The sequence below is a fragment of the Calidris pugnax genome, unplaced genomic scaffold (assembly GCF_001431845.1).
Source record: "Calidris pugnax isolate Ruff unplaced genomic scaffold, ASM143184v1 scaffold63, whole genome shotgun sequence".
Lineage (NCBI taxonomy): Eukaryota > Metazoa > Chordata > Aves > Charadriiformes > Scolopacidae > Calidris > Calidris pugnax.
In genome coordinates, this window is record NW_015090852.1 from 4,043,987 (window position 1) to 4,069,340 (window position 25,354).

The 25,354-nt window shown below is 40.9% G+C and overlaps 2 protein-coding genes across 9 annotated transcripts in view; one reads left to right on the forward strand and one right to left on the reverse strand.

The window, feature by feature from the left end:
• DNM3 (dynamin 3) overlaps window positions 1-25,354 on the forward strand; it is a 183,380-nt gene that overhangs the window by 126,670 nt on the left and 31,356 nt on the right. For 6 of the 8 annotated variants that reach the window (XM_014943475.1, XM_014943472.1, XM_014943468.1 and 3 more), the window contains one exon: window positions 876-887. The exons of the other annotated variants lie outside the window; for them this stretch is intronic. In XM_014943475.1, the coding sequence (XP_014798961.1) occupies window positions 876-887 (12 nt within the window). The remainder of the gene's footprint in view (window positions 1-875; window positions 888-25,354) is intronic. 8 annotated transcript variants of the gene reach the window in all.
• On the reverse strand, window positions 19,807-22,243 carry LOC106888922 (endogenous retrovirus group K member 8 Gag polyprotein-like). Its single transcript, XM_014943477.1, has 2 exons — window positions 22,181-22,243; window positions 19,807-22,066 (listed from the first exon to the last, which is right to left on the reverse strand). Exon 2 carries the CDS (start codon window positions 22,017-22,019, stop codon window positions 20,619-20,621), a length of 1,401 nt encoding a protein of 466 aa, XP_014798963.1. The 5' UTR covers window positions 22,020-22,066; window positions 22,181-22,243; the 3' UTR covers window positions 19,807-20,618.

The following is a 25,354-nucleotide window of genomic DNA, read 5'->3' on the forward strand; positions in this document are numbered from 1 at the left end:
GTGGCCAATTCACTTTGAAACGGGATATCCATTTACCAGCTGACTTTACTGCTGGGTTTCTGAATTGATGCATCCAAAAACCTCCTTTTTTAAAAAATGACTACAACTTTGTGACTAACCTTTCCAGACTGTATTTCTCAACTGTAGGCTGCTGTTTATTTTGGCTGACTTCCCACTGCATAATATACACTGTTCATGCCAGCTTATGGCAAAACTCACAATTAAAAAAAAAATAATAGCACAGATGTTTGTCGTAACTTGCTTTGCACACTTTACCTTCTAGCATCATCCATTCCTTTTCCCCTCTCCCCTAATGCCATCTCCTCCTTATTTTTACTGCTAATGTAAAAGTTCAATATTTGCTTTTTAAAAAGCATTGGGTCGTGAAACTTTCCGTTCGCTGGCAAGTTGTAGGGAGTGGCTGTCATGCAAGGGTAAGCAGACATGTTTAGTGGGTTGCTTTGCGTACTGGAAGTTCAGTGTTACACACGAAAATCCCTCTGGCTTCCATCCCATCCCTAGATCATTTCAGGCCTCATTTTCTTCTCCCTTGTGTTAGTGTCCACCGACTTCCCTGGAGCTCCTCCTGATTTACACTGGAGGAAGCAAAAGTGGGATCAGAACGTTTGAGTAGAGAGGAGATTTTGAAAAAAACAGCATGAGTTTACAACTTCACATTTTAAATCCTTTGCAAATGTCCTATGCTCCCCTGGAAACTGTCTAGCTAAAGGATTCAGTGAATGTTCTTTGAGTCAGTTCCTCATTTGGTTTGAGCTGTTTCCAGAACTGTACAAGTTAGACTGAATACATGTAAAATAAATGTAACTAATATTTCTTTTTTTCCCCCTCTTTCCTCCCTGCTGCATCCTGCAAAGGGGAACAACAGAGTAAGTTCTTTGTCGTTTTACAAAATCCTTTTGTATCCTGTCTTAAGGGTTTTGTCAGGAAAATTGGTTTCTCTTTTGGTTCACACTACGCTATTACCTGCCTACTCTTAACAGAAAATTCCTATTACCAATGTGGGTGCAAAAGTGTCTTCTAGAAAACTTTTAACAGCTCTTTGTTATAATTTTGGGGAAGGAGATGGCGTTAAGTGTTGCTGAGTGTTGTTTTTTAAGTCGGTTCAGTAAGAATGATACTATAAAACAGTATTGGGACCAAAGATTATGAAGGTATAGTAATAAAGACCTTCTGAGGAAAGGTTACTACAGTCTGATGAAACTCATTACAGCTGGATTTTTTGACCATACATCAAAGCTTGTATTAATGGGCAGTTATAAAAACCCAGCACTAAAGTCTTAAATAACAGATTTGCTGGCGTTGTTGGCTAAGCTGAACTAGATCAGTGTACTGGCTTTGAAGGTGCCTTAAAATGGATGGAGGAGGGTGGGGTCAACATTTGACTTGGCTTCTAGACCCTTGATGTGTTCCAGCTGGACAGCAGCAGAAGGGTGTGGGGTGTGGAGAGGGAGAACTGAAATATGCATGGTAGGTTTTTCTGAAACTAAGCAGCACATAAAAAGACAGTTTTGCTGATGTTGATCTGATAAACTAATAAGCAGTTCCCAGGGTTAGTACTTTTTAATGCCATTTTTCCTGAGCTTTAGAATGGAAATTGCACATCTCACACTTTGGAATATGATGCAGAGAGAGAGAGAGAGCGTGTCGTACCACGGAAAGGAGTTGCACAGCCTTTTTTTTTTTTTCCCCCTTTCCTGTTTTTGGTATATTAGTCCTTAAGATGATATATCTGGAGCATCAAAAGATGCTTCATAGCAAATGTTGAAACTAGCCCCTGAAATATTGCCTGGCAGCATCTCATTGTGAGCTTGAAGCATTTTGGGGGTACTTGGGGAAGACCCAGGTGGGGGTTTAATGTTCTGAAGGTTGGGGAATTTTTTCTGCTTTTAACTTTGTATTTTTAACCAGTTTTTGACTGCTTCTGTTTCCATGGTAGCTGGGCACAGAAGCACCGAAATCTTCTGGTTTGTTGTCCTGCCTGAGAAAAGGGGCTCTTAGCATTGGGTGGGGAGGGGTTAAGAGAAGCGGTGTATTGATGGCATGGAGAGAGAGACTTTACATAGGAGACGGTGTGAAATGTAAATGTTAACTGTGTACACTAAAATATGAAAGTAATGTTTATAATGTTTCTTTACGATATGCTGACTTAAGGCTTTGCTGCTGCAGCGATGCTGATGTGATATCCAGAGGAGAGAGGTTAGACTGTAGATGCTCTGTCAAGGGAAATGGGGATAGATGGGGCACCAAAAAGCTCTTGGGGCTGGCAGAAAGAGAGTCTGGAGATCAGGAAGTGCATGGACCAGCTCTGTTCTCCAGAGACATGAGCTATGGGGGCACCCCAGGGATGTCAGGACCAGTAGCATCTAAAATAGAGTTAGTTGCTAGCATAAGGCAGGATAGCTATAAGCAAGTATAGGAGAAAGCTGTGATACACGAGGATTGGTGGAGCTGTTAGCTCTCCTTTCCCTCTGAGCAAAAGGCAATTCTTGCTGCAGGTTCAGAAATGATCTCCATCTGGCCTGGGCTGTCAGCCAGAAGGTAACTCCAAAAGAAACCTCTGGAAAACCATCCTGATCTTTCTCTTGGATCCAGTTCCTTGTAAGAATTCTTGTATCCTTATCTGTGTCCCCCCTTCTCTTTCACACAGGTCATTCATGCTGGATTCTGGAGGTTATATTGTCCCAATTAGACAGATAGAATTAACCTGCAGCTGCCTGCAGGGGCTCAAACCCCACAAACATCTTGAGACTTCTTAACCTAGTGGCATGGAAACTGAAACGGGTAAACCTGAGAGGTGACAAGAGTTTTTGAGGAGGGATCAAGGGAAGAGAGGAATGGCAGATTGAGGATGATGATGATTTCTCAAAGCTTCTTGCGCAGCTTTGTGCTGCTCAACTGCATAATCCTTCTTTACTGTCCTGGTACAGATTTACTGGGAAGCTAGCAGAGCTATAACACTCCTACTAGTGCTGCCTGGTGTGGCATTCATTCTGTGGATCATGTCATATGTACATACGTAAAGATCCCGCACCCACCCATTCAGATTGTGGCTGCTTTTATACCTCTGCCTTTAGCTTTGCACTGTTAGATTTACAAAAATAAAAATAAACATTGGAATAATGATTTCCTAAGAAAAAAAGGTGGAAAGGAAGTGAAGAGAGTTTGCAATCGTCAGCAGACTACTAATAATTTTTATTTTTACTTTTTATTGTTGCACAATCATTAACGTAAGTGAAATTTCTCACATGGTTAACGATAAATATATCTTCAAAAGCTTAGTTGGATAAAATCTGTAAAAGGGTCGTGTAGAATGAGGTAATGGAGACCTACCTCATTCAATAAGCACATGTTGGCAAGCTCCATCTTACTAATATTAAAACTGAACTCCACTCAGCAGCCATGCACAGAGGCAGGAAGAGCGGAGCATTGTGCAGAGTTCTGCAGGGTCTTACAGCTTCAGTCCAGGTACTGAAGACACAGGAGCTGTGCATTTTCATCAGCCTCGTTGAAAAAACAAACAAAAAAAATCCCCCCAAAACAGCCCGCCAGAGCTTGCTGTTTGAAAACAACAACAGCAAAACCTATGATATTTTCATGAAACCCATCTTCATTATGCTTCTAACGTTGTTAAAAGACTAGATAGATGCTGTGGCCTTAATACATTTTGATTCCAAATCCTTAGGTACTTGAGTAGTAAAATAACAACAAAAAAAACCTCCAAAAAGTGAAGTGACACTTTTTAATATAAAGACCTTTCCTTTGTTCTCCTTAAGTCCTGAGTTAGCCAATAATTTCTGCTTAGTTGGAAGAATCAAACATTTTAATGCTGAGATCAGACCTGAGAAAATTCAACTTGGAAAATACAAATCCGATTAAATTTCTTTTTGTGGATAAAGGGACTTTATCTTTTACTTATTTTGCACTACTGTGCTTGCTGATACCCTTTACAAAGCATGTATAACTAAGTATATAAACAGTATATTTGCATCTCAGTTAACGGAGTTGTCACAGTGTGGATAATACTGCACATGTGAACATTCACTGAGTATAAAGCCAGTTAGTGTAATTTAATTTGAATTTTCTCTCAAGAAAAACAGGATTCCCTTGAAAGGAGAAGGAAAATACTCTCCCTGCCAGGTCAGTTTGCATGTTATTCCCTAAAATACTTCTTGGTGACATATTAATTGCTCAGATTCAAGTCTGTCTCTCTTTTTTTTTTTTTTTTTTTGAATTGCACAAAGGATTTTTTTATCTGTTTTAGCAAAGGGAAACTCCAGATGGGGGAACTGGTTTTTTGCCTTTTTCCATAAAAGAAGGTTAAGGATTTTCCCTAGAAAATGCTGTCTTTGTTTTTTTTTTTTTTTTTTTTTTTTTTTTGACTGGGGTTAGTTTTACTAAACCCAGATTCCAGATCAGCTACTCCATTAAGACGACCAGATGTCCTACTGTCTCTTGAGAGAGACAGTCCTGGATAATGGGAACTTAGAACTTAGTGAAGTCAGGATACTCCCTCTACCTATGTATATGACAACAGCTCTCTCAGTTTGTCTGTTTCATGGTTGGCTATTGATATGTAAATGCAGATATAGTGCCAGAAGCTATGTGTATCTCTGGATTGTAATAAGGCTCTGATGCTCTTTTTCAAATTTGGCCATGCTTCTGAAGGGTCTTCAGTTACCTCCCAGACATAACCTTTGACTCAGCCAGTTACTGGCTGTGGTGATGCTCTCCGAGTGCCCCAGCCAAGTTCAAACTAAAAGTAAGTGGTTCTGCTCTGGAATTGCTAAAGTCTGTGTTCGAGTTTAGTTCCCAAACTAGAAAAAGTAAAGACTCATTGGGGTTTGTTGCATAGTAGTGAGTTGAAAAGCATACTGTACTGATACGTCAGAGGGTAAAATGCCATAGACAGAAGTGTAAACTGTGCATCTATGGGTTTACTTCCCTTTTTTAAAAAAAAAAAAAACTAATGTATTTTAGAAAAGGAAGGCATTGAATTCTAGGAAAAGAAGAATCCACTTCAGTTATGACTAAAATTGGCTCCAGGCCAGCTAGGTTTAAAAATAACTTTTAAAAGAAGACGTGTTAATTTATTTTTTTTTTAAGTGGAAAAATGCCATAATTTTATAGACAGTGTTTCAGTCATTGCTTTGAACAGATGAATTGAATTTTACAATGAAGTCACGGTCTAAAGGAGCAGACCGAGCGAGTGAGTGTGCATGCGCACACATGCTGGGTCAAAAGCAGTCCAAAATACAGGGAGGAAAGGAAATGGCAGGCTGTTTTTCAGCCCCTTTCTTGCTGCCTCACTGTTCCAAGGATGTGAAAACGTGTTTCAGATAAAAACTATCTTCTTCTTCTCCTTTATATTTACTAGTTCAAACAAAAGCGAGGTGCAGCCTCGTTCCCTGGATGTTCCCCAAGAAGCAGAGTAGCTCTTGTTTATATTCTTGTAAGAGTAAAATAATTGCTGGCATGAGAGAGTTAAAAACGTACAGGGAAAAACAGATTCATAGTATTGCATCAGTTGCAGTGACTGTAACAAGATGCAGGCTAACGGACTGAATGATTTCAAAACCAGTCCTGGCAAAGCTGGTAACTGCCTATCGGGGTCGGGGGTTCAATAGCTGTCACAGGGTTTTACATTCTGCTGTTAAATGGGACTGCTGACATTAAGCAAACTCCAGGAAATTTAGAAATGAGCAAACATTTCTGTAATGTATTCATGGTGGGCTCTTTACTGTGCTTTTGGCAAAGAATCTGCATATTGAAAATATCTTTAAATTCTTCATTTTTTATGGTGCAGCTAATTTTTGCAGTGCTTCCACTCTCATGAAGGATTTCATTGAAGGTTTACAGAAAGGTGAAAACTCTCTCGATCTGAAGTTTCGGATAATGGAGCATGATTGTTAGCTTGGTTCTAGATATATAGTGAGATTTGCCCTGGGGAAGGCAGTGAAGGTGGCCAGCCTCTAAGGATGCTTTCCCAGCCCTGATCAATGAGCACTGAGGGTTGGCTGGTGGAGAGGAAGGTGCTTCTGGACTGTGCTACACCAACCTCTGCCTCGAAGGTCCTTTGGACTCCAGGCTGATACCTGCAGCTTAGAGTCCCTGGATCTCCAGGTCTCAGAATAGCTGCAGTTGGGAAGGTGTGATTGCCCCTTTAGTGCAACAGTATGGGGTCACCCATTAGGGGGACCACAGCTATCACAAGACTTTGGATTATCCTATAATATCTTCTTTGTCTTCAAAGTCAGTAATTGCACAAAAACCTACTACTCAGTACTAACTGTCAGTAAATAAAATTTTAAAATACTTCTTCCTGCCAAAAATGTCACCAGGCTCACCCTTCCATAGCATTTACAGTGTAACAGGAAATTTAGTCATTGGACATGAGGGTGGAGGGCAGCTGGTGAACGGCCAGATACTTCTTTTTCTCTCATTTACAAGGGAAAACAAGATGATCAGGAGAAATTGAATGCTGTTTTCCCAGACTCCGTTTTGGACAAAACCTAAGATGTGCAATGTCTAATCTGATGCATAGTTCATCCTGGATTTCTTTAACCTTTGTTCCCTATCTTTATTGTGGAGATAGGTTTATGCTTACTTTCCATATGGTGAGCCAGACTCAAGTCCCATGTTCTGTCTGTAAAATCCTCCATTCTGGAACTGCATTCTCCACTCATGTAACTTTCCTTTCATGTCATGTTTCCTGTTCTGTGGTCACTGCATAGCTCCTGTCCCACCTGTTTCCCAGCTCCATGGTGGCCTTTGTTCGACGTATGTCTTCCCTGTCCTTCTGTATTTGTTGTATTCTATGACACTTGATATATCAACTGCACTGATTTTGGAGAATTGGGATTTCTCACCAGAAAAAGCTGGCTATGGACATTTTGTGGTGTTTTATCTATGCGATTCTTCTGTGACTCTCATACTCTCATTCCTAAAACCCCTGTTCCTGCAGTTGAGAAACAGATGGTCTTACTGTTTTCTTCCCATTCTTTCTCTTTTAAACCCAAACTGTGCTTTTCCCCCTTTATAATCAAATCATTTGTAATTCAAAGAGAGAAATATATATCATTGAATATGCCACTGAGTTCAAATAACATACGTGAAATTATTTGGGTATGCATAAGCCGTGTGGTGGGTAGAATCAAAGCTACCATGAGCTGTTTGACTATCTACTATTTAAATGGTCTAATATGGTCTAAAATGATCTGACACAAGCTGTCAGGCCCATGTTAGACCATCTAAATAGCAGATAATCAAACCTTTGTGTCATATTTGTTGTACAGTATTATCTTGACCTGTTCAACATTCGGGGGTTCAATACTGGGCAGCATACCTAAGGGCATTTAGGGAAACCAACTAAAGGAATAAACCTAGAGCAAGGAAGATAAAGTCCATGAGAAAAGTTAGTCTTATGCGATGTAATTTGGCATTTATTTGTAGTTGGGTGGTTTCAAACTCTGCTTGATTTCCGAAACTAGATATTTTCCAGTGGAAGCAAGAAACCCCCATGTAATAACTAGAAGTCTTTCCAGTCATAGGTCAGTAGTCCCTGGCTGTGTTCTGCAGACACTTTACAGAAGTAGTCTGTAGTTGCTCAGGACCTCAGACTGAAAACAACTGCTATACTGTAATTCTAAATTTGGCTGATTTGGATAGGAAATTCTCAAAAGCACTGTGAGCACTAGATTGTCCTTACCTCTGCAATGAGGGCAGTGAACAAAATGGTAGAGGCCGTACTTTTATCCCATTTTGCAACTGCATACAGCCAGGCATCCTCAAAGAGCTCAACCTCTCTTTCACATCGCCTGTGACCCAAGAGATGTGGCTGCAAACACTCAAGCAATGTGAAGTTTCCATGCCATTTCTGTGCACCAGGGAGCTCTACGGGCATAGTTCCTTGCTGTTCCTCAGCTGAGGGCTTCGATGTAGGTAATGACAGTGAACACCAGCAGGCAGCCTCAGATATGTTGGTGTCTAGGGCTGTGGGACTATACATGAACCAGAGCTGGTATGTTTATATGTGGGCCAATGTATGTCTCTGTATGTATGTACAAGTAACCAATTTCCTATGCAGAGCTAAATTCTTACTCTCATTTGTAGGACTATTTGTAGAGCAGTGGCTTCTGCTTAAGGGTTTACTGCTGATTAAAAAGTTAAAGCTAAGGCTAACAGTGAGAACATACTACAGTATTGTTTGCAGTCCTTAACACTCTCTGTGTTGCCCTTGCTATGGTAAAAATCAAGGCTCTAGATTTAGGAAATTCGTCCTTCACTTGTCTTCAGTAGTTTGAAAACATCAACTCTCTGTCATCTGTGCTCTTTGTTATGTACTGCTCTGCAGGAAATGCCTCTTAACCTGTTGAGTGAATGCATGTGCCCAGAAATGGTTTCATTGCAACCAGTCTCGGTCATGGAAAGGCTGGAAGATGGGCATGGTGAAGTCAATGGCATCAATTTCCAGAGAGTTAGAATTTCGCCTTTTTGTGAGTGGGTCTGTTGTCCTTAGTGTTGTATTTTTTTAAAGGGCTGTTGTTTTTTTCCATGTTTTCTGTAGTCCAATTAGTGTTCTGCTAAAATAAAGTTCTCCTTTCCTAGAACCAGTCCTGGCATTGTCTGATTGGGGCTGTGATTCCTGGGCCATGTCGTATTTCTTTTATTTAGTTCCATCTTATTTGTACAGTTTCTTTTGTAAGCCACAGCATGATGCCTTTCCAGCAGCTGCTTTTAATATTGTGAATAGATACTATTTGTCTAGAAGCTGCAGTTGTGGACCAGGACCCCATTTTACAAATTTAGAGTAAAAACATGGTTCCTTGCAGTCAAAGAATGACATGAGAGAATCAATGAATAATTACGGAACTGTGTCCTGTCTGTGTTTTTTGTTAAATCTTTGCCTCTAGCCATTGAGTGCCTCTGGAAACAGAGGGTCTCGAGCCAAACTACCTGTTTGTCACTGATCTGCCTAGCAGAGGGCATGGGATTTAGGATTATTTTGTTACTAATTATTTCTGTAAAGAAGGAGCATGATTTCTTTCATGGGAGTTCTCTCCTCAAGCCTGAAGGCAGTATTATGAGTGGTTTGGAGCAGGTTTGGCAAGATGTCTTTATCTTCTGTTCTTTAAAAATACCTCAGTCCGATATCTTTTGAGTATGCAGTGATTTCTTTCTGCCTGTCTTTTAAGAACAAGTGGTGATTAATCCTCCTGTTCTGCTTATTTACCAGGCTCTCTTCAATTCATCTCTAAAATTTGACACTAGTTCATTTGAGTGTCTGTCCTTACCTGGTGGAATCATCTCAGTTTAAAGTATGACTGGAAATTTGCTCAAGTGGTTTGGTTGGGTCAGTTCTTGAAATGATTTAAAATCAGTAATTATTGTGAACTATCCTAGATGTAAGCATGCATGTAAAGTTCTCCATCCTTTTGTTTCAAAGGAGTTTACCCAAGACAGAGTAAGTGTGTCTGTATGTCTGTGTTTTCAAAGAACTGTGGTGTGTTTGCTCAGATACGCTGAATGGACTTGCTTTAGTGTATTCAAGTATCAACATTTTCTCATCAAAATTCAGATCTTTTCTGATGGGATCCCACTGGGGAATTACATATATTTCTAGGGATCTATGTGTAGAATGATTATTCCTTCCAAATCTGTATCTCTTCACTGTAGACTACTTCACTCTCCCTTCATAGACAGTGGGTCCTTGGAAGCAGAAGCTCAACTGTCCTGAGTGCCAGGCTCTTAGGTAATTGTCTATGGGCAACATGACAGTAAAGCAAGGGAACTGAAATTTACAACAAAGTACTTAAGCACACCTCTTCTCCCTGGTAAGGCTCAGGAAATTCAATGAAAGATAAAAGGACGCGTCACTTCTCAGTGTGACCTGTTCCTCTTATGTGCATTTCTGGGTTTTCAAGCAGTCGTTTCTGCCTGTGCTCTTTCTAGTTTAATCTTCCATTTTGGATGTTGGGATGATTAACTTGACCTAAAAGATGCTCTTGTTTTAAAGCAGTTGCTTCTATCCTCCTTGCAGCTGCATTTTTTTCTGTGCAAAGCTCTTGCTTCTTCAGTATTGATGGCCTTTAGGGCGCTCTTTCATAGCTTTTTATAAAATACATTTCATCATGTATAGAAGAGCATTAAACCATCTACCAGAGTTTACAGATAGTCACAAGTACCTGAAAGATTGTCCCAAATACCCTGTTCCTTCCAAATTCAATTCCCAACTGACAATGGAAAATTACAGTTCAAATATCAGTGATGCTACCTCTTTTGTTGCTGAGCATTTTGCTAAAAACACTGCTTTACTATGGTAACTCCACAGTCCCTTGGGAATGACTCTTCAATGCTTCCAACCTTCAGTTTTTTTCTTGACAAGTTTCTGGCTATACCCTGGAAAATTTCTGCAGTCTGCTATGGATCTACAGCAGTTGAAAATATGAGGAGCAGCATAAACTAAAACACGTTATGTTTGGTATGAAAAGTAATAACTTTGGGCAGGAGAGGTTTCCAGTGCAAATTAAAATGTCCACATTCACACTTAAGAAACTAAAAACTCATTAGAGAGTGAGGTAAAATTACTAAGACGTTGCTACCAAGTTTCCACTCTGTTCTCCTTGACATCTGCAAAAACTAAGCGGCTTTGCTACAGAATGTAAGTTCTGCTTGACACAGAATGCTTTTGTTAATATTCCTACCTGGAATCTCCAACAGTAGAGTTTTTTAGTCAGTCCAAGTTCAGGCGTCACGGTGTTCAGATCTGGTAATTTGTTTGGAAACCACTGTAATCACTCTTATTTTTATGAACTTACTTTACTGAGTTTAAAATCTCTTTGCTGGAACATATGCTTAAAAACACACAACATGCTTCCAAAATGTTGTGCTAATTAAAAAAAGAAAAAAAAAAAAAAAAGAAAAAGAAAGAAAATTAGAGAAAAAAAACCCCTCATAGCCAGAGAAGTTATACATTGTAAGTTAAATCCGTCCCTTCTTTGGATTGAGTACTATTTCTTGCACAGCCTGCTGTGTGTCTGATAACATATTCCAGAGAGGCTGTGCATGCAGCGAGCTTTTCATTCGGTTTCTTTGGGCGTAGTACAGCAGGATATTTGAATCCATAACATTTAGTTATAAAAGATGCAGAATGTATTGAAATCCAGGCATTTATATATCTTGAGAGTACGACTGCATGTAGTCAACAGAGAAGCACTCTCCAATGCTGTAACAAAATGCATTCTTTTCACATTTCTTCCCAGTTTGCATTAGACATGTCATACAGGAGCTAGAACGCGAGGCAGACTTTGTAAGGAGCCACGGCAGTTCTTACTGGTTTTTGGGTTTCCCAAATAGAACTGTGCTCAGGAGGTTGTTCTGCTGCCAGAGGTTTTATCATGTGGACCGAGTATCGTAACGGAACAAACACCATCTTCATGTGTTTTTAGACATGTTATTTACTGGGGTTTCCCTGAAGAAAGCTTAGGGATTCTTTCCTTATGAGTCACTAACCAAGTGATTGTTTTTATATAAACTTTCCTTCAGCTGGTTAGAGTTGGAACACGGTGTCTTCTGCTCCTTCTGGGGTCTGACTTTGCTCTTAATTTCTTTTAATGCTTGTTCCTGCAGCCAACAGGATGGTTTGAACCTCATGGCCTTCCCCCGCACCCTCTCCGAGTTCCATAGTCTTGAAAATTGCTGGTCCAGCCAACAGACATGCTGGTGGCAATCACTATTTGTGTGTAATTCCACTTTTCAGCTTTCTGCCTTGTGGTGCTTTTTCAACTCTGCACCTACTTGTGGCTTGGGCAGAATGTGCTGTTGACATTAGCCAAACTGGGGTTTGCATTTTATGTGCTGAAATTAAAACAAAAAATTTATATTTGACTTCAGTGGCATAAAGGTTAAAAGCTGTAAAGTGCTGTGTTTCCATAATGGAAATGACTAAAGTTGGAGAGACACATGCCTTCCCTTACATACCTCTGAATCCCTTCCCACCCTCTTTCAGTGGCTGCAGTGGAGTCGTCTTTTGCCAGTGGAGTGGTGCAGAGTCACTTTTAATTACCTCCTTCCACTGCTTTTGATTTCAAGCCCAACTGATGGCGCCAGGGGCTGAACCACAGGGAGATCTCCAGGCAAGTCCTGCCTATGTTAAGCTGCCTTGCCAGGCAGATGCTCTACAGCCCACTGCACTTCCTTGTGGTGATTTTGTTATTACATTTTAATTTTTTTTAGCCTGAGACAGGAGCTATGTTAAAGTCTAGTAACTCTGTAATGTGCTTGTACATGTGAAATTCTAGGTTATGGTCACCAACTTCTCTTCCGCTCCCTGACCTCACTTCAGATATTTATACTCTGTGTGTACATGTATGCAATTCTATGTATGTTTGACTTCACAGGTAACATATCCTGTATATACAGATTTGTTAAAATGCATGGCATTATTTTAAGCCAGTAAGTATGCTCAGTTCTTTGAGTCTTTTTCATAAACCAAGATTGGATTTCTTTATTTTTACAGGAACAGGAATGGTTTAGCTGGAATGAAAATGTTCATTCCACTGCATCGTTAGCTACAGGCAATCTTCAGTTGAAGCCTAGCCCATTTTTCATGCTAAAGCTCTAATAGTTTGACTATTAATCAACATGTAGGATGAATTTCTGGGCCTGAGAGAGCTTGTCTGCATGCCTGTAATTTAAGCTGAACTCTTTTTCTTTTCTTTTTTTTTTTTTTTCTTATGAAAGGAAGGTAGCCAGAAAATAAATTATGTTTTAAAGACTTCACCTCCCTCTCACCCCCTTCTACCATTGCCCTTCTGATAAATACCCCAAAAGTTTTCACAGGACAGATATGAAGATTTAGCTGGAGTAGCAGATCCTCAAATGTGTCATTTGATCCTCCAGTATTTCTAAAGCAACATTCTGTTAGATGAGACAAGTCACTGACCTGGTGATTGTCTCAGGTGTGATACTTAGTTCTGAGGATCCAGTCCAACTTGCTTTTATCAATTTAAATATTAATTTTAGGGTCTCAGATACAGTTTTTCCTCCCCTTCTCCATTACAAGGAAGCTGTAACCAGCAGCCCACGTGATACCGGGAGCATCAAGATCTTTAGTCAGCTGTTTACCTGCCTTTTCAGCAGCCTGCTCTTTTCACACAAGGGTCACGGGCTCTTACCAAGTTGGATAAAGCCTTCTTTTCACTCTTTTCACGGGCTCTTACCAAGTTGGATAAAGCCTTTTGGAAGGATGACAGAAAGTGACAAGTCATCCTGTGGGACCAGCTCGCTGTGCTGACAGTGACACTTACCGTTTGCTCCTCCTGCCATTCAGTTCACTCACTCTTTATTGCCAGTTCCCTCTCCTCCATACATACAAGCCCATAGAAGGTGAAGATTCAGAGGACTGATCCTTCAGTTCAGAGACAGGAACGGGAAAATCATGCTCAGAAGGGGCAGGAGTTGTTTCTTTACACCGCTTCTCTGCTCTAGTCTCACCAGACTCCCAAAATCACTCTGCACGGACCTGTGGAACATGCAGTGCTTCTCGAGCCCCCACTGAAGAAAGTGGTCAAACAACAGTCTCCATGCCCAGTGGCTTCTTAGGAAAAGTCTTTTCCAAAGGCCACATTCCTCTTTTCCCAGGCCTAGTAAGCAGCAGGAGCAGCTTTGGGTCAATCAGTGTGTGTATGTGAGTTTTTGGAGACCACTAAGCAAATATCTTCACTTTTTCCTCCCAAATATTCTTCCCAGCTTAATGGGAGAGCTGATGCAGAGCCCTTTCCAGCTCTGAGGCAGGGGAGTATGCTTTGGAACATGGACAAGGACCTTGTGGGGGAGGAAGGAAAACAGCCATATAGTTCATATAAGATGCAGAACTATTTCAATTTAACTGTCTAGGGCTCCCAAAGACTGCAGTGCTTTAGCCTGTGGAGGCTGAAAAGCAATTTCAATGCAATCGTGCTAAAATCCTCTTGGTCTGGCCATGAAGTTTCATTCAACCATTAAGGAAATAGCGCAGCAACCCTGGAAACAAGGGAAATGTCAAACGTTATCTTTCACCAGAAGGCACATAGCTGCCTCCGTCAGTGATCCAGACAAGATTGCACCACTACCGTACAAAACGGTGTTCCCTCTGTTGGCCCTGCATTGCACTTAACAGAGCCTACTGAGGCATTTGGTCTTTTCATGACCTCATTATACCAGTATCTCAGAACTACCTGATGCTCAGTTAGAGGTGTTTGGGCTTTCTTTTCCTTAGTTATTGCTAGCTGATGAGCTCCCAGTCCAGTGCAACAGCTGTCATTAGTCTGTCAGCATATAACTATTATTTTATTCTGTTTCAGTTTTTTCAATCCTTGAAGTTACCCATTATTCCAGGACACTGTTCAGTCCCCCAGCTGTATTGATAGTACCTCACATTTTTGTGTTATGGGCAGGAAAAAATTTAACTAGCAAATTCATGCTGTTTTGTTTCAGTAAGACAGATCCATTGAAAACTTTGAAATCCTTCAAGGCTGCTCATTCTTTTTCCTATTTATTATCTTTTAGTTTCTTACTGTACCATTCTTTCATTAATACCCATCTTTATGAACTGAATTGCCAGTCTCCTAAGGGTATCACTTTGTTGAACCAAAGATGTGTCAAGGTTCCCTTAGCCAGAAAATCAGTTAATTTACTGAGTCTGGCATGCTCTGCCATCTTGCTTTTTTGCCTGTTTTTGTTGGGTGGTTGTTGTTATTGTTGGTAGGGGTTTTGTTTTGGGGGTTTTTGGGTGGTTTTTTGTTTGTCTTGTTTTTCAGTTTTTGTTTGTTTTTTAAAGTCTTTCTTTAAAAACATGTTCAAAAGCCTTGCAAATAGTCATGGTTCGACCAACAAACCTGTACTTCCTAGGACTGGTTTTATTCCCATTTTGTTGAGTGTGGCTGCCGCACTTGCTGTTCTGTAGACCCAAGTACCATGCTGATACCTTCATAATGTGATTCTGCACCCACTCCCTGGGCAGTAGCAGAAGCTGGTGTGTTAACTCTACTGGGAGCTGCTGCCTGGATATGGGTGTCTGTCAGTGATACTTGTAGGACGTTCTGCATAATGTGTCTTTCTCTTTAGAGAGTAGCAATTTATTCCCTCACTGCTTCCCTTCACATCTCCTGTCCTAGTTAGAAAAGTAAGTTTTGTTTCACCCAAGACAGTTTGTGCAAGAAATTTTGTCTGTGAAACCTTGGTAGCCAAAATACTTTGCTCTGAGAAACCCAATGGAAATCATCTTGTCAAATGGCAAGCTCCAGGGCTGATGACTCAAGTTTTCCCCTGCTCTGGTCTGGATGACAAGAAACTGCCGACGAGGAGCTGAAAGCAGTAATTCACACTTCTGCGACACAGCATTTTCTCCTTTGATGTTATCAGTAAATTGCACCCAGAAATACAGCCTGTGATTCCAGACCACGATCTTTCCTCCTGCCTCCTTCACTGCATGTCTGGCCACTGTTCAGGGCTTTTCATTTTATACTGGTTCACTTCCCGCTCCTCTTCCAACACTTCCCAACATCAGTTGTGTTCCCTCAGGCTAGTTGATCTGTCGGTGCGTGTTTTGCATAGGCCTTCACTTTCTCCAGCCGTGGTCATTCATGGTTCGTGTGAACGATGGTTCACATCACTGTAGATTTTCTTGCCAATAACCATTGCCCCTGCACATGCTCGTGGAGGTGTAAAGAAGTACATGCATCTGCAGGCATCTGAATTGAAATTGTGCTAGTTTACGCTGAGGTATGTTTCTGTCTAAATCTAGAGAGTATTAGGCACAAATAAGAATTGTTTAATGTCAAATATATAATTATCAATTGAAAAATCTGCACCCTCTCAGAGGCCTTGTCAACACTTCATGTCTCAAAATGTGTAGTATCCAGAAAACTGTGGTGTTAACCTTTTCTAGTCCATGCTGAACATCTGAAAAATCAGTCCTTTTTTGTGTTTGCATGGGATCTTTGTTCACTGTGATTAATAGTCCACTAACACTGTCCAATACAAGTTCAGTGCAATGTACAAAGTGCCTTTGATGCCAGACATTCTACAGTGCTGTGCAGAAACTAAAGCTAATAGTTGTAAGCCTGAGAGGACTGGAATGTTTTCAATTTACTTTTAAACAAATGACTTTATTGTGCCATTCTCATATGGGAGTAAATTCCACAGCTTTAGTGCCACATTAGACAAAACTTTTTTACCTGCTGATTTCTGTTTATACTTGGAGAAGAAAAATTAACCTTGGTTAGGGACTGGGGAGAATAGAACAGAACTATTAAACTCAGTGGGAATTTTGCCAGGGGCTTTGCTGGGAGTAGAGTGAGGTGCAGGAGTACAGGATGTAGCTGAAGGATGATTTGTGGTGTAGAGCAGGATTCAGGAATTCTGTGTGCCTGAAAAATCGCTCGTGAAGGGCACCTGTAGGAAAAGCTTTAAAACTGGTTTTGCCACTCCTGAAATGTAAGGAAGCAGTCATTGTAGTCTGAGTAAATCCTGGTGGATATTGGGAGGAAGGTTCCTGGTGACTGCAGTTGGAGATGGATACAGCCTAACTACTGAAAGGAATAATTCTCAAGTAACGGGTGTCTGTAGCCATATAGGAATGACATCTCTTGACCACAAGGAGAGATAGTGTCTCTGAACTCACCACATGGCAATTATAATGGTAAAGATTTTCAGACTGAGACAGGGAAGTTCTGAAAGAATGAGACTTTAATGCTTATAGGATGGTCTAATGCCATGGATTTGTAAAAAATATAAAATACTTGCAAAATGCCCAAGTAAGGAACATGGATCCATTCAGCATTGCTCCAAGTGGGAGGCCCTCTAATGCTAATAAGTGCATGGTCGTCTTCTGAAAGGTATAATACAGAACCCACTCCAGTAACTCCTTTTGATCAAAGCATGAGTGTAAGTTAATTACTAGCAGAACCAAAACACTGGTTTATTTTTTTTAACTGCTCACTAAGCATTTTTTTTAACTCAACCTTTTTTTACAGGGCTTTTGTTTTGTGCGTATTACATGGTTTTATTGCTTTATAAATCCATAAGCAATCAAGAAAAGGTTTGAGTTTTGTTTTGACTAATGTTTTTACTTTGGCTATCTGCAATTCATTAGTATTTAATGTTACAGGCCACTGCATGGAAATCCAAATAAAAATGACAAATTTAGGTGATGCTTAGATAAATGCAATTGCAGAAATTGGATATATAAATCCAATCACCTGAAAATGGCTTTAGAGCCTTTTGTCTTTCTCTGATGTTTCTAACCATTGTCTGATCTTTTCCAAAATAATAGCTGTCTTGCTCATCTCTGTGCCATGGCTTCCCATAAAACCTTATCTCAGTTACAAAAAGAACAATGGAAATGGTGCAAATCGTGTTGCAGTGTCCTCAGGGCCCTAAACCCTTTGCTACCACTGATTTGGCCTCTAGAGGTAAATACACCTAAAGCTTTGGTAGACTGTCAAGAACAATAGGGAAAAGGGTCTGAGCCATTTCCATTTCAACTTGTAAGGCAGGGAAAGTCTGTCCAGTTTGTTTCTCCTCACTTGGTAGCTTTCTTCCTTTTTCAAAAATATGGTGTATGTTGATTGTTACTGAAAAGAAGCCAGTGTGTGTATAAATGGTGACAGCTTTTACATTGCCAAAGGCTGCCTTGGATCAAAACTAAGATCAGGTGTGTTACTCAGCAGTGCTGGGAAGCTTGTGGGGGCAAAGGTGGTGCTAGTTCCTTTCCAGGTGATGCCTGTATGTGGTTTATTTGCATGAGCAGACAAATGATGTTGTTACAAATCTGGATTCTCTAAAAAGTATAAGATGCGTTTCAGGAGTTGTTGTAAAGCCTCTCTCCCTGTGGTGGGAAAGAAACGGTGTAGGAGAGGGCAAGATCACTTCTGTTTAAACCAGGCTGAAGGTTACTGGGCAGCAGCTCTCCATCCCATCCCAGCAGCAGATGCCCAGCTGCCCTCTTCAAATGGCAAACACAACTGCGGCGAGGAAATATCATAAGAGCCTGAGGTTGTATTAGCTTTCCTTAGGAAATGCTGCGCTCTTAGGTAGAGTAAGGAGCAATTATGTGCTTTTGCCTAAGAATCCTCAAATTCTCCCTCTAACCCGCTCGCTCCCCATCCATCTGGAAAAGAAAGCCCCTCACTTGCAAAACATCTTTGGAAAAGAGAGAAGGAGGGAGTACACTTCAGTGGAAGCATCTCATCTCCTTTGTCTCCCAGATGCCTATCTACAGTGGGGATATAATCTGTGCTTAAAGGTGGCTCCCTGGGGGGCCCCAGTTTGGCAGGCAGACTGGTAAGGAACACATGCTCTGAACCCAGAGGGTGTCTCAAATGAAATGATATTTGAATCTCGCCGTGCAGGTCTTAATGTAATCCATGAGTCTTAATATGGCCATAAGGCTATAAATTCAGGGATTTTGACCTCAAAGTCTTTGAGTGTGTTTAAAAATAGCTCACCCATCCTCATTTTATCACTTCATATACTCTGACACAATTTTGGAACCTGCCTCCATCCCATCTAGCAGGGGAACACTATAATTAAGAATCAGTTTTGAAAGGCTGTTCTCTCTTAGCTTAAGGCAGAATAAGGCTTTATGTATTTTGCAGGAGATTATAAACAATTCATCAGCTAAAATTAGCAGTAAAAAGGGAGCCCCAATTCTTTCCTGTGCTGTGGTTTGTACCACAAAGACTTAGTGTTTTTAAATCATGACAGAGCTCCCTAAAAACCTTGAAAGCATATTATGTATGTGTCACTTTGGCTCAGTTAGGAATAGTCTCACCTCTCAGCCAGTAAGGCCATGGGTTCAAGTTCCATGCCCGCCCTTGGATTTAGCTGTCTCACAGTAATTTTATTACAGAAAACATTTTAAAATAGAACCATGGGGGAAGAAGAGTGAAACTTTTATATCTGTAACTGCACTGTGAGACATTCAGTCATTGGGACGATACGTTAAACCACTGTTCTTATTACCCAGCTTTGCTCAGCAGGCATAAACCCTCTAAAAAGGGAGGGGCTAGCCCTAATGCTATGGCAGTTTTTTCTCTTCTTGAAAAAAACACTTCTAGTCCTTGGGAGTGTGGGTGAGCTACTGTTCCCTGTCTGAAAGAAGTTTACATTTTCACAGTGTTGCCATAAGGATGGGGTTCCCTGATTGTAAGTTGCTGTGCAAAAGTTGAAAAATCAGAGATGTTGAATGAGTGTTGACTTCACTGTTTGCTGCTGACTGGTGACAGAAGGGGAAAAAAAATAAATCAATCTTTTGAACTAAAAAGGCCATAAGTCATTAAAAATGTTAATTTGCAAAAAATATCCAACTAAAGTGTGAGGTTAGGGTTGTTTGTGGCAACGATAAAGCCAAGTGATCTTAACTGCAAAGGTAAACTCCATATTGTGTCTGCTTGGACCTTGAGGTAGAGTGCTTATCACTGATGTCCTTTAACATCCCCACAAAGAGGAGGTCAGAGTGACTTAAGGTTTAAACTTTATGGTTTCATTTTGGTTTGTGCCAACAATCATGGGGTCCTATAACATGAAGTGTTTATGTTTGTTGCTTGCATACATGTGTATGAAATTACCAGAATATCACTGTCTCTTAAATACAATTTATTTTAGGGAGAAAAAAAAAAATCTTTCCTTTTCTCCTGGTTTTGTAGAATACTTAGAAGGGTTTTGGCATATTTATACAAAATGGAAGCCATATCATAAAGCAGTATCTTATAGCATATGAAAAGATGGACTCAGGTCAGGAGTGCAACCAGAATCGTTTATTACAAACAACACCCGACTTATATAGTTTCTCAAGTCTCTCAGTACTTTTCCACTAAGACAATCACTGTTTACATTGTGCCCAATCAACGTCTTCTTGTAAAACTCAGCCACCAGGCAGGCAGATTCTTCTCCAATCACTAGAGTTATCATGAGCTATCCATGTGCCGTCTTTTCTTAGCATTTCTGCTCGTTTTTGTTCCTCGTTCTTGTCTCTGCTCTTTCACAATCTTGGTCTTTGCTTCTTCACAACCTGTCTAACATCCTGTTAACCCACATCTGCCCCTTTTATATTTAACTTACAAAATAATGATTATGCTGTTTTCATGAACTGCTGATTATGTTGACAATACATTGATCACATACCACAAACATAAAGCTCGTTGATTCTTTTACAGCTTTCTCATATAGTGTGATTAGATTTATTTCACTAAGCATTTTTGACTACTGCAGGTTTCTTTATCCTTTTCTTTTTCTGACATCATGCTTTGTAAGGCAAGCATAGTGTGCATTTGGGCATACGTGGTTTGATTTATGCTTCTGTCAATGATTCACTGAACACAAGAAAACAGACATGGCAAACGTAACATAATCATCAACAGAGCTACCAGGCCGATGACAACAAAACCAGTGATACTTTTAATGTAGGGGCCAAATCCTCCTAGCCAAGAAAATAGACCAAACGGGTCCCATCACCCCAGTGGGGATGAGAACAACTGTTGTAGTATCTAGAGTTACTGGTTGGGTGGTGGCTAGGTCCATTCCTGCACTTCCAGCTGTGGTGGGTCAGAGTGTGCTGGCTAAGCGCTGTTGTTCTGTTTTCTCGGAGCCGTATTTGTTGTTGTCTTGCGTGGTTTTGCGCTCTTCTTCCTGTTTGCTGAACCACCAAGGGGTCGACCATCGGCATGAAATTTGGACCGGCATTCATTTGCCCAGTGCAATCCTTTTCTACAGCGAGGGCATGGTCGGGTTGGTACGGATCGATTTTCTCGACCACTATGCTTAATGGTCTCACAATCTTTTTTAAGGTGCCCAGGCTTTCCGCAATTATAGCAATTTGCCTTTTGAACTGTCCCCACTGTGAGTTGGGTCAATAACACGTCAGCTAAAAGACTAATTTTATGAGTTTCAGTTCTGATATCTTGGTATGCTTTTATCATATCAGTGATGGTGGGGTTAGCATTTTTAATAGACTGCAATACTTTACGACAGTCAGCATTAGCATTTTCTAATGCTAATTGTTTCATCAGAATGTCACAAGCCGCTCGGTTATCTACTTGTCTCTCTGTTGCATTTTGGAGCTGATCAAGAAATTTTATATAGGGTTCTCCAGGTGCTTGTGTGATAGCAGAAAAGGAGGCTTCTGGAGCAGCTGTATCAGGTACCCGTCTTAACGCGCGCAATACAACGTCTTTTACTTGCTCAAAACACCATCTGTCCATTTGGGCTTGCACGTCAGGAGTAGCTCGAGGCCCCTCACCGACGAGTTCATTCACACCAATATGATTTAGATTGCCACCTAAGTTATCCATTGCCTTGGCAGTCGCTAGATCATGGTACTCAGTCATGAATACAGTATATTGCGTGGCCGATAAGATCAGACGTAATAGCATTTTCCAGTCATGGGGAGTCATGACATAACGGTCCCCAAGGGCTGTTAATAAGTTCATTGTATATGCTGACTGTAAGCCATAATCCTTCACTGATTTCCTCAGTTCCTTAACAGCATTATAATGCAAGGCTTCCCATGCTCTGGGTTGATTTCCCTGATAGGTCACAGGGAACGCTTGTAAAATGTCTGTGCCACCTCTAGCTAAGGCTTCTTTTCGACATTGGTCCCCCATACCGCGGCAGTCACTCGGATGGATTGGTTCACTTCCCATTGCCCCTCTCAAATGATCATCGGGAGGAAATAGGTTGGGTTCTTTGTCTGGGTTAATCAGCCCAGGATCAAAGGGGTCCTCTTCTGAGGGATCCTCTTCCGTGATACGGGTATTATTCAGAGGCGGTGGCAACAGAGCAGAAGGACGCATCGGGCTTTCCACAGAGTCTGTTTTTGTTCCTTTGTGGAGTTGTACTAGGGCTTCAGATATCTGCCGCCAAACGGGCAAATGCTTAGCTGCAGTCTTATCTGTTCCTGTAGCAGCATCCCAAAGTTTTGTGCCAATTTTGTCCCATGTTTCTTTGTCAAAGGTGCCCATCAGTGGAAAATTGGGGACGTTTCTCCAGACCCAGTCTAAGAAAGTTACTAAAGACAGGGTAGATACTGATCGATTTTGCATTTTTAAGATACTCTGCAAAATATCAAGGTTCATTTGCTGTTCTTTAGTCATAGAATTCCCCATGGTTCCTGATCGCTCACCTTTGTCCAGAAGAAAGGTGATGAGCGTGCTATGGAGTCAGTCCTTAGTTCGATCGGGCTACACTACCGGTGCAGATGTCTTCAGTCTCCTTACTCGTGCCCCACGTTGGGTGCCATTGGTAGCGTATGAAGAGATGGACTCAGGTCAGGAGTGCAACCAGAATTGTTTATTACAAACAACACCCGACTTATAGTTTCTCAAGTCTCTCAGTACTTTTCCACTAAGACAATCACCGTTTACATTGTGCCCAATCAACGTCTTCTTGTAAAACTCAGCCGCCAGGCAGGCAGATTCTTCTCCAATCACTAGAGTTATCATGAGCTATCCACGTGCCGTCTTTTCTTAGCATTTCTGCTCGTTTTTGTTCCTCGTTCTTGTCTCTGCTCTTTCACAATCTTGGTCTTTGCTTTTTCACAATCTGTCTAACATCCTGTTAACCCACAGTATCTAATTTCATTTGAACAAAGATTATGTGCACAATAGTTGCTCACAATTAATTTCTTCCCCTGAAAATAATTTTACCCAATAATTTTCAATTTCTGTTCTTGTGGCCTGAATCCAAAATACTCCTGAATGGATTATTTTCTTTTGTTTAGTAATATTTGTGTAACTTCAGTAAAGCTCTCAGTGTTTTCAAATTCCTCTTCTGATCTGTTTTGAGGTTTTTCTGCTACAGGAATGTTGTAGCTCAAACTTTACTTGCAAAGTTAAAGGAATTCTTAAATGGGGAGTATGGATGGTGGTGGTCATTGACGTTCTACTGGGGTAAGAATTCCTGCCAGAATTTGTAGACCAGTGTCACTCTGCCTGATGGAGGGCTTATGGAAAACCCATTAACGTGTATGAGAGCTTTGAATCTTAGTACCTGAATTATCAAATTAAATGTTTTGATGAGAACTCAGGCCAAGGTATGTTTGGCATATGACGAACATCTGGGAAAGGTAGATTTATCTATAGAAGATCCTGGTGGTTCTTGTGTGTCTCTCTGCTAAATTAGATTAAACACATTCCTGCTATTATTTTTTTTCAGATAAACAATTACTGTGGGTACTACAAAGGCTATGAGAACTGGGGCAAGAGATGGGATAATCCATCTTGTCATGGCAGGAACATTGGCCCATTTAGTCACATCTGGGATGTGGGTGGGGTGGTCTGTGCAAGGCTTAAGCTGGTAATGGTCTGTCAAAAATTGAGGTAAAGGGTGGGCTAGCCAGCTAGCCTGCAAGGGGAGGTGGCCACAAGACAGATTTCTGTACTTAGATGTGGTCCATGCTGGGAGAAAAAGATTGAGAATCCTTCCCATAGAGCCTGGTTTAGCAGTATTGACTGTGAGGCAAAGGGGAAAGGAAATGGTGCCGCTCCGGAGCACAGTGATCCAACTGTGTGAAATCAGTGTGGGTGCTATTAAAATGCCATCTTCCTCTCCCTTCCCCTTTCCTTCCTCCCTCTCTCCCCCTCTGCTGTCAGCCTGGCTGAGGAAAAGTCAAATAACGTACGACTGTGTTCCTTGGCATCATAACTGCAATTTCCCTTTAGGGACTTCAAACTTGAGAATGGGAGGTTTTAAATCTTGCTGATTCGTGCTATTCCAGCAAGCATATGTGTGAGGAGAAAGAACAATGCCAGTTTGAAACAGAAATCACAAGTGAGAAATCATTGCTGCTAAATCAGGTGTTGCAGAGGCCAGTGGAAAAATCAGACGCTAAGAAAAGTAGGAAATTACTTTGTTTAGAGCTGGGAAGGTTAATGAGAATGAATTAGAAAGTGTTCTCTGTGTATTCAGCCCCTAAGGATTTGAGCAAAGTTAGAGGGATTTATTTACTGATTATCCAGACTATACAACTGGCAATAAGATTAAGTGAGGAATTTTGGAACATGCTGACATTTCTTATTTGCATCATTTACTATGGAGATCATTTGTCGGCACTGCACTGAGTTTGTGGTGAACCAGGGCTTAGTCTGGCCCAGCAGAGACGGATCTGGTACTTCTCATGGCTCGAGGGATGTGGGGGTGAAAACAGTTTAACGTCCTCTTTTGTGTCTCAGAGAGGAAACATCAAGTTTGTCTAGGTGCTTATCAGAGGAGAATTTCAGAATATTTTCCTAGACATCATTAATTATGGAAAAGAGTGCAGTTATAGGTGACACATTGCATTAGATCAACTGAAAATAAAAGACAAGGCTGTAATTTATAGAGCCTCTGCATTGGACGCTGTACAGAGCTCCCCCACTATAAGGCCTCCTTCAAGTCCGTCCTTCCCAGCACATACACAGATATGCAAACTGCCCTCTTCCTCCTGTATTCAAATTTCCTTAAAACAGGCTGGTAAGTACTGAAAAGTTACCATCTCAGCTGGAAGAAAGGAAGGCAGACCATGGAATGGGAGTTCAGTACAGAATCGAGGAAAAACAGAATTGTGATTTCTATTCTTTATTCTGGGTGCCTACCTCTAAAATGATCACACTTTGTGGAAAACATGCAACACTTGTATATTATTCATGTAGACTCATGAAATAATAAGATGTGCTTTGAAATGTAAACTTGGTCAGTGCGTTTTCCAAGATTTGCCTTCACCAAGCCACTGCCCATGCACTAAGCACTTATTTGCCACATTTTAATCTCATAAAATAAGGCAATTCCTTGTCCCTAAAGAATCCTTCAACCGAGTCTTGTGCATTTCAGCTGGAATAAGAACTATTTTGTTAGTGACCCTCTCTTGGGTGGTTACTGCTGAGTAAAAGTCCTCAACAGAGATCAGTTCTGCCAACATTTCTTCTAAGAATGGTTTTCGTAAGAAGGTAAATAACAGACATGAAAAGCAAGGTGTTATTTCAGTCTTTGTGATGACTCTTAATACTTCTCTGATCAGCATCACAGATGACTAATTCTCCTGCTTTCTATTTTCACCGTCTTTGGTAGAAGCTCCAAGACTTCTATTTACTTTCCTTCTTAAGGGAACTGCATACCACAGCCAGTAGCTTTAATCTTTTAATCCTCAGATGTCCGGTTGATGCCTCCACCCATTCATTACCTCTTTTCACAGCAAATGATCCTGTTTCCTTCACAATTAATGTCCACTGCTGGACCAGGCTGTTGTCTCTGGGAATGTGTTTCATGCATTTGGTAAAAAATGCACAAATAAATTTCAGCCTGAACATTTTCTGGGCTAATC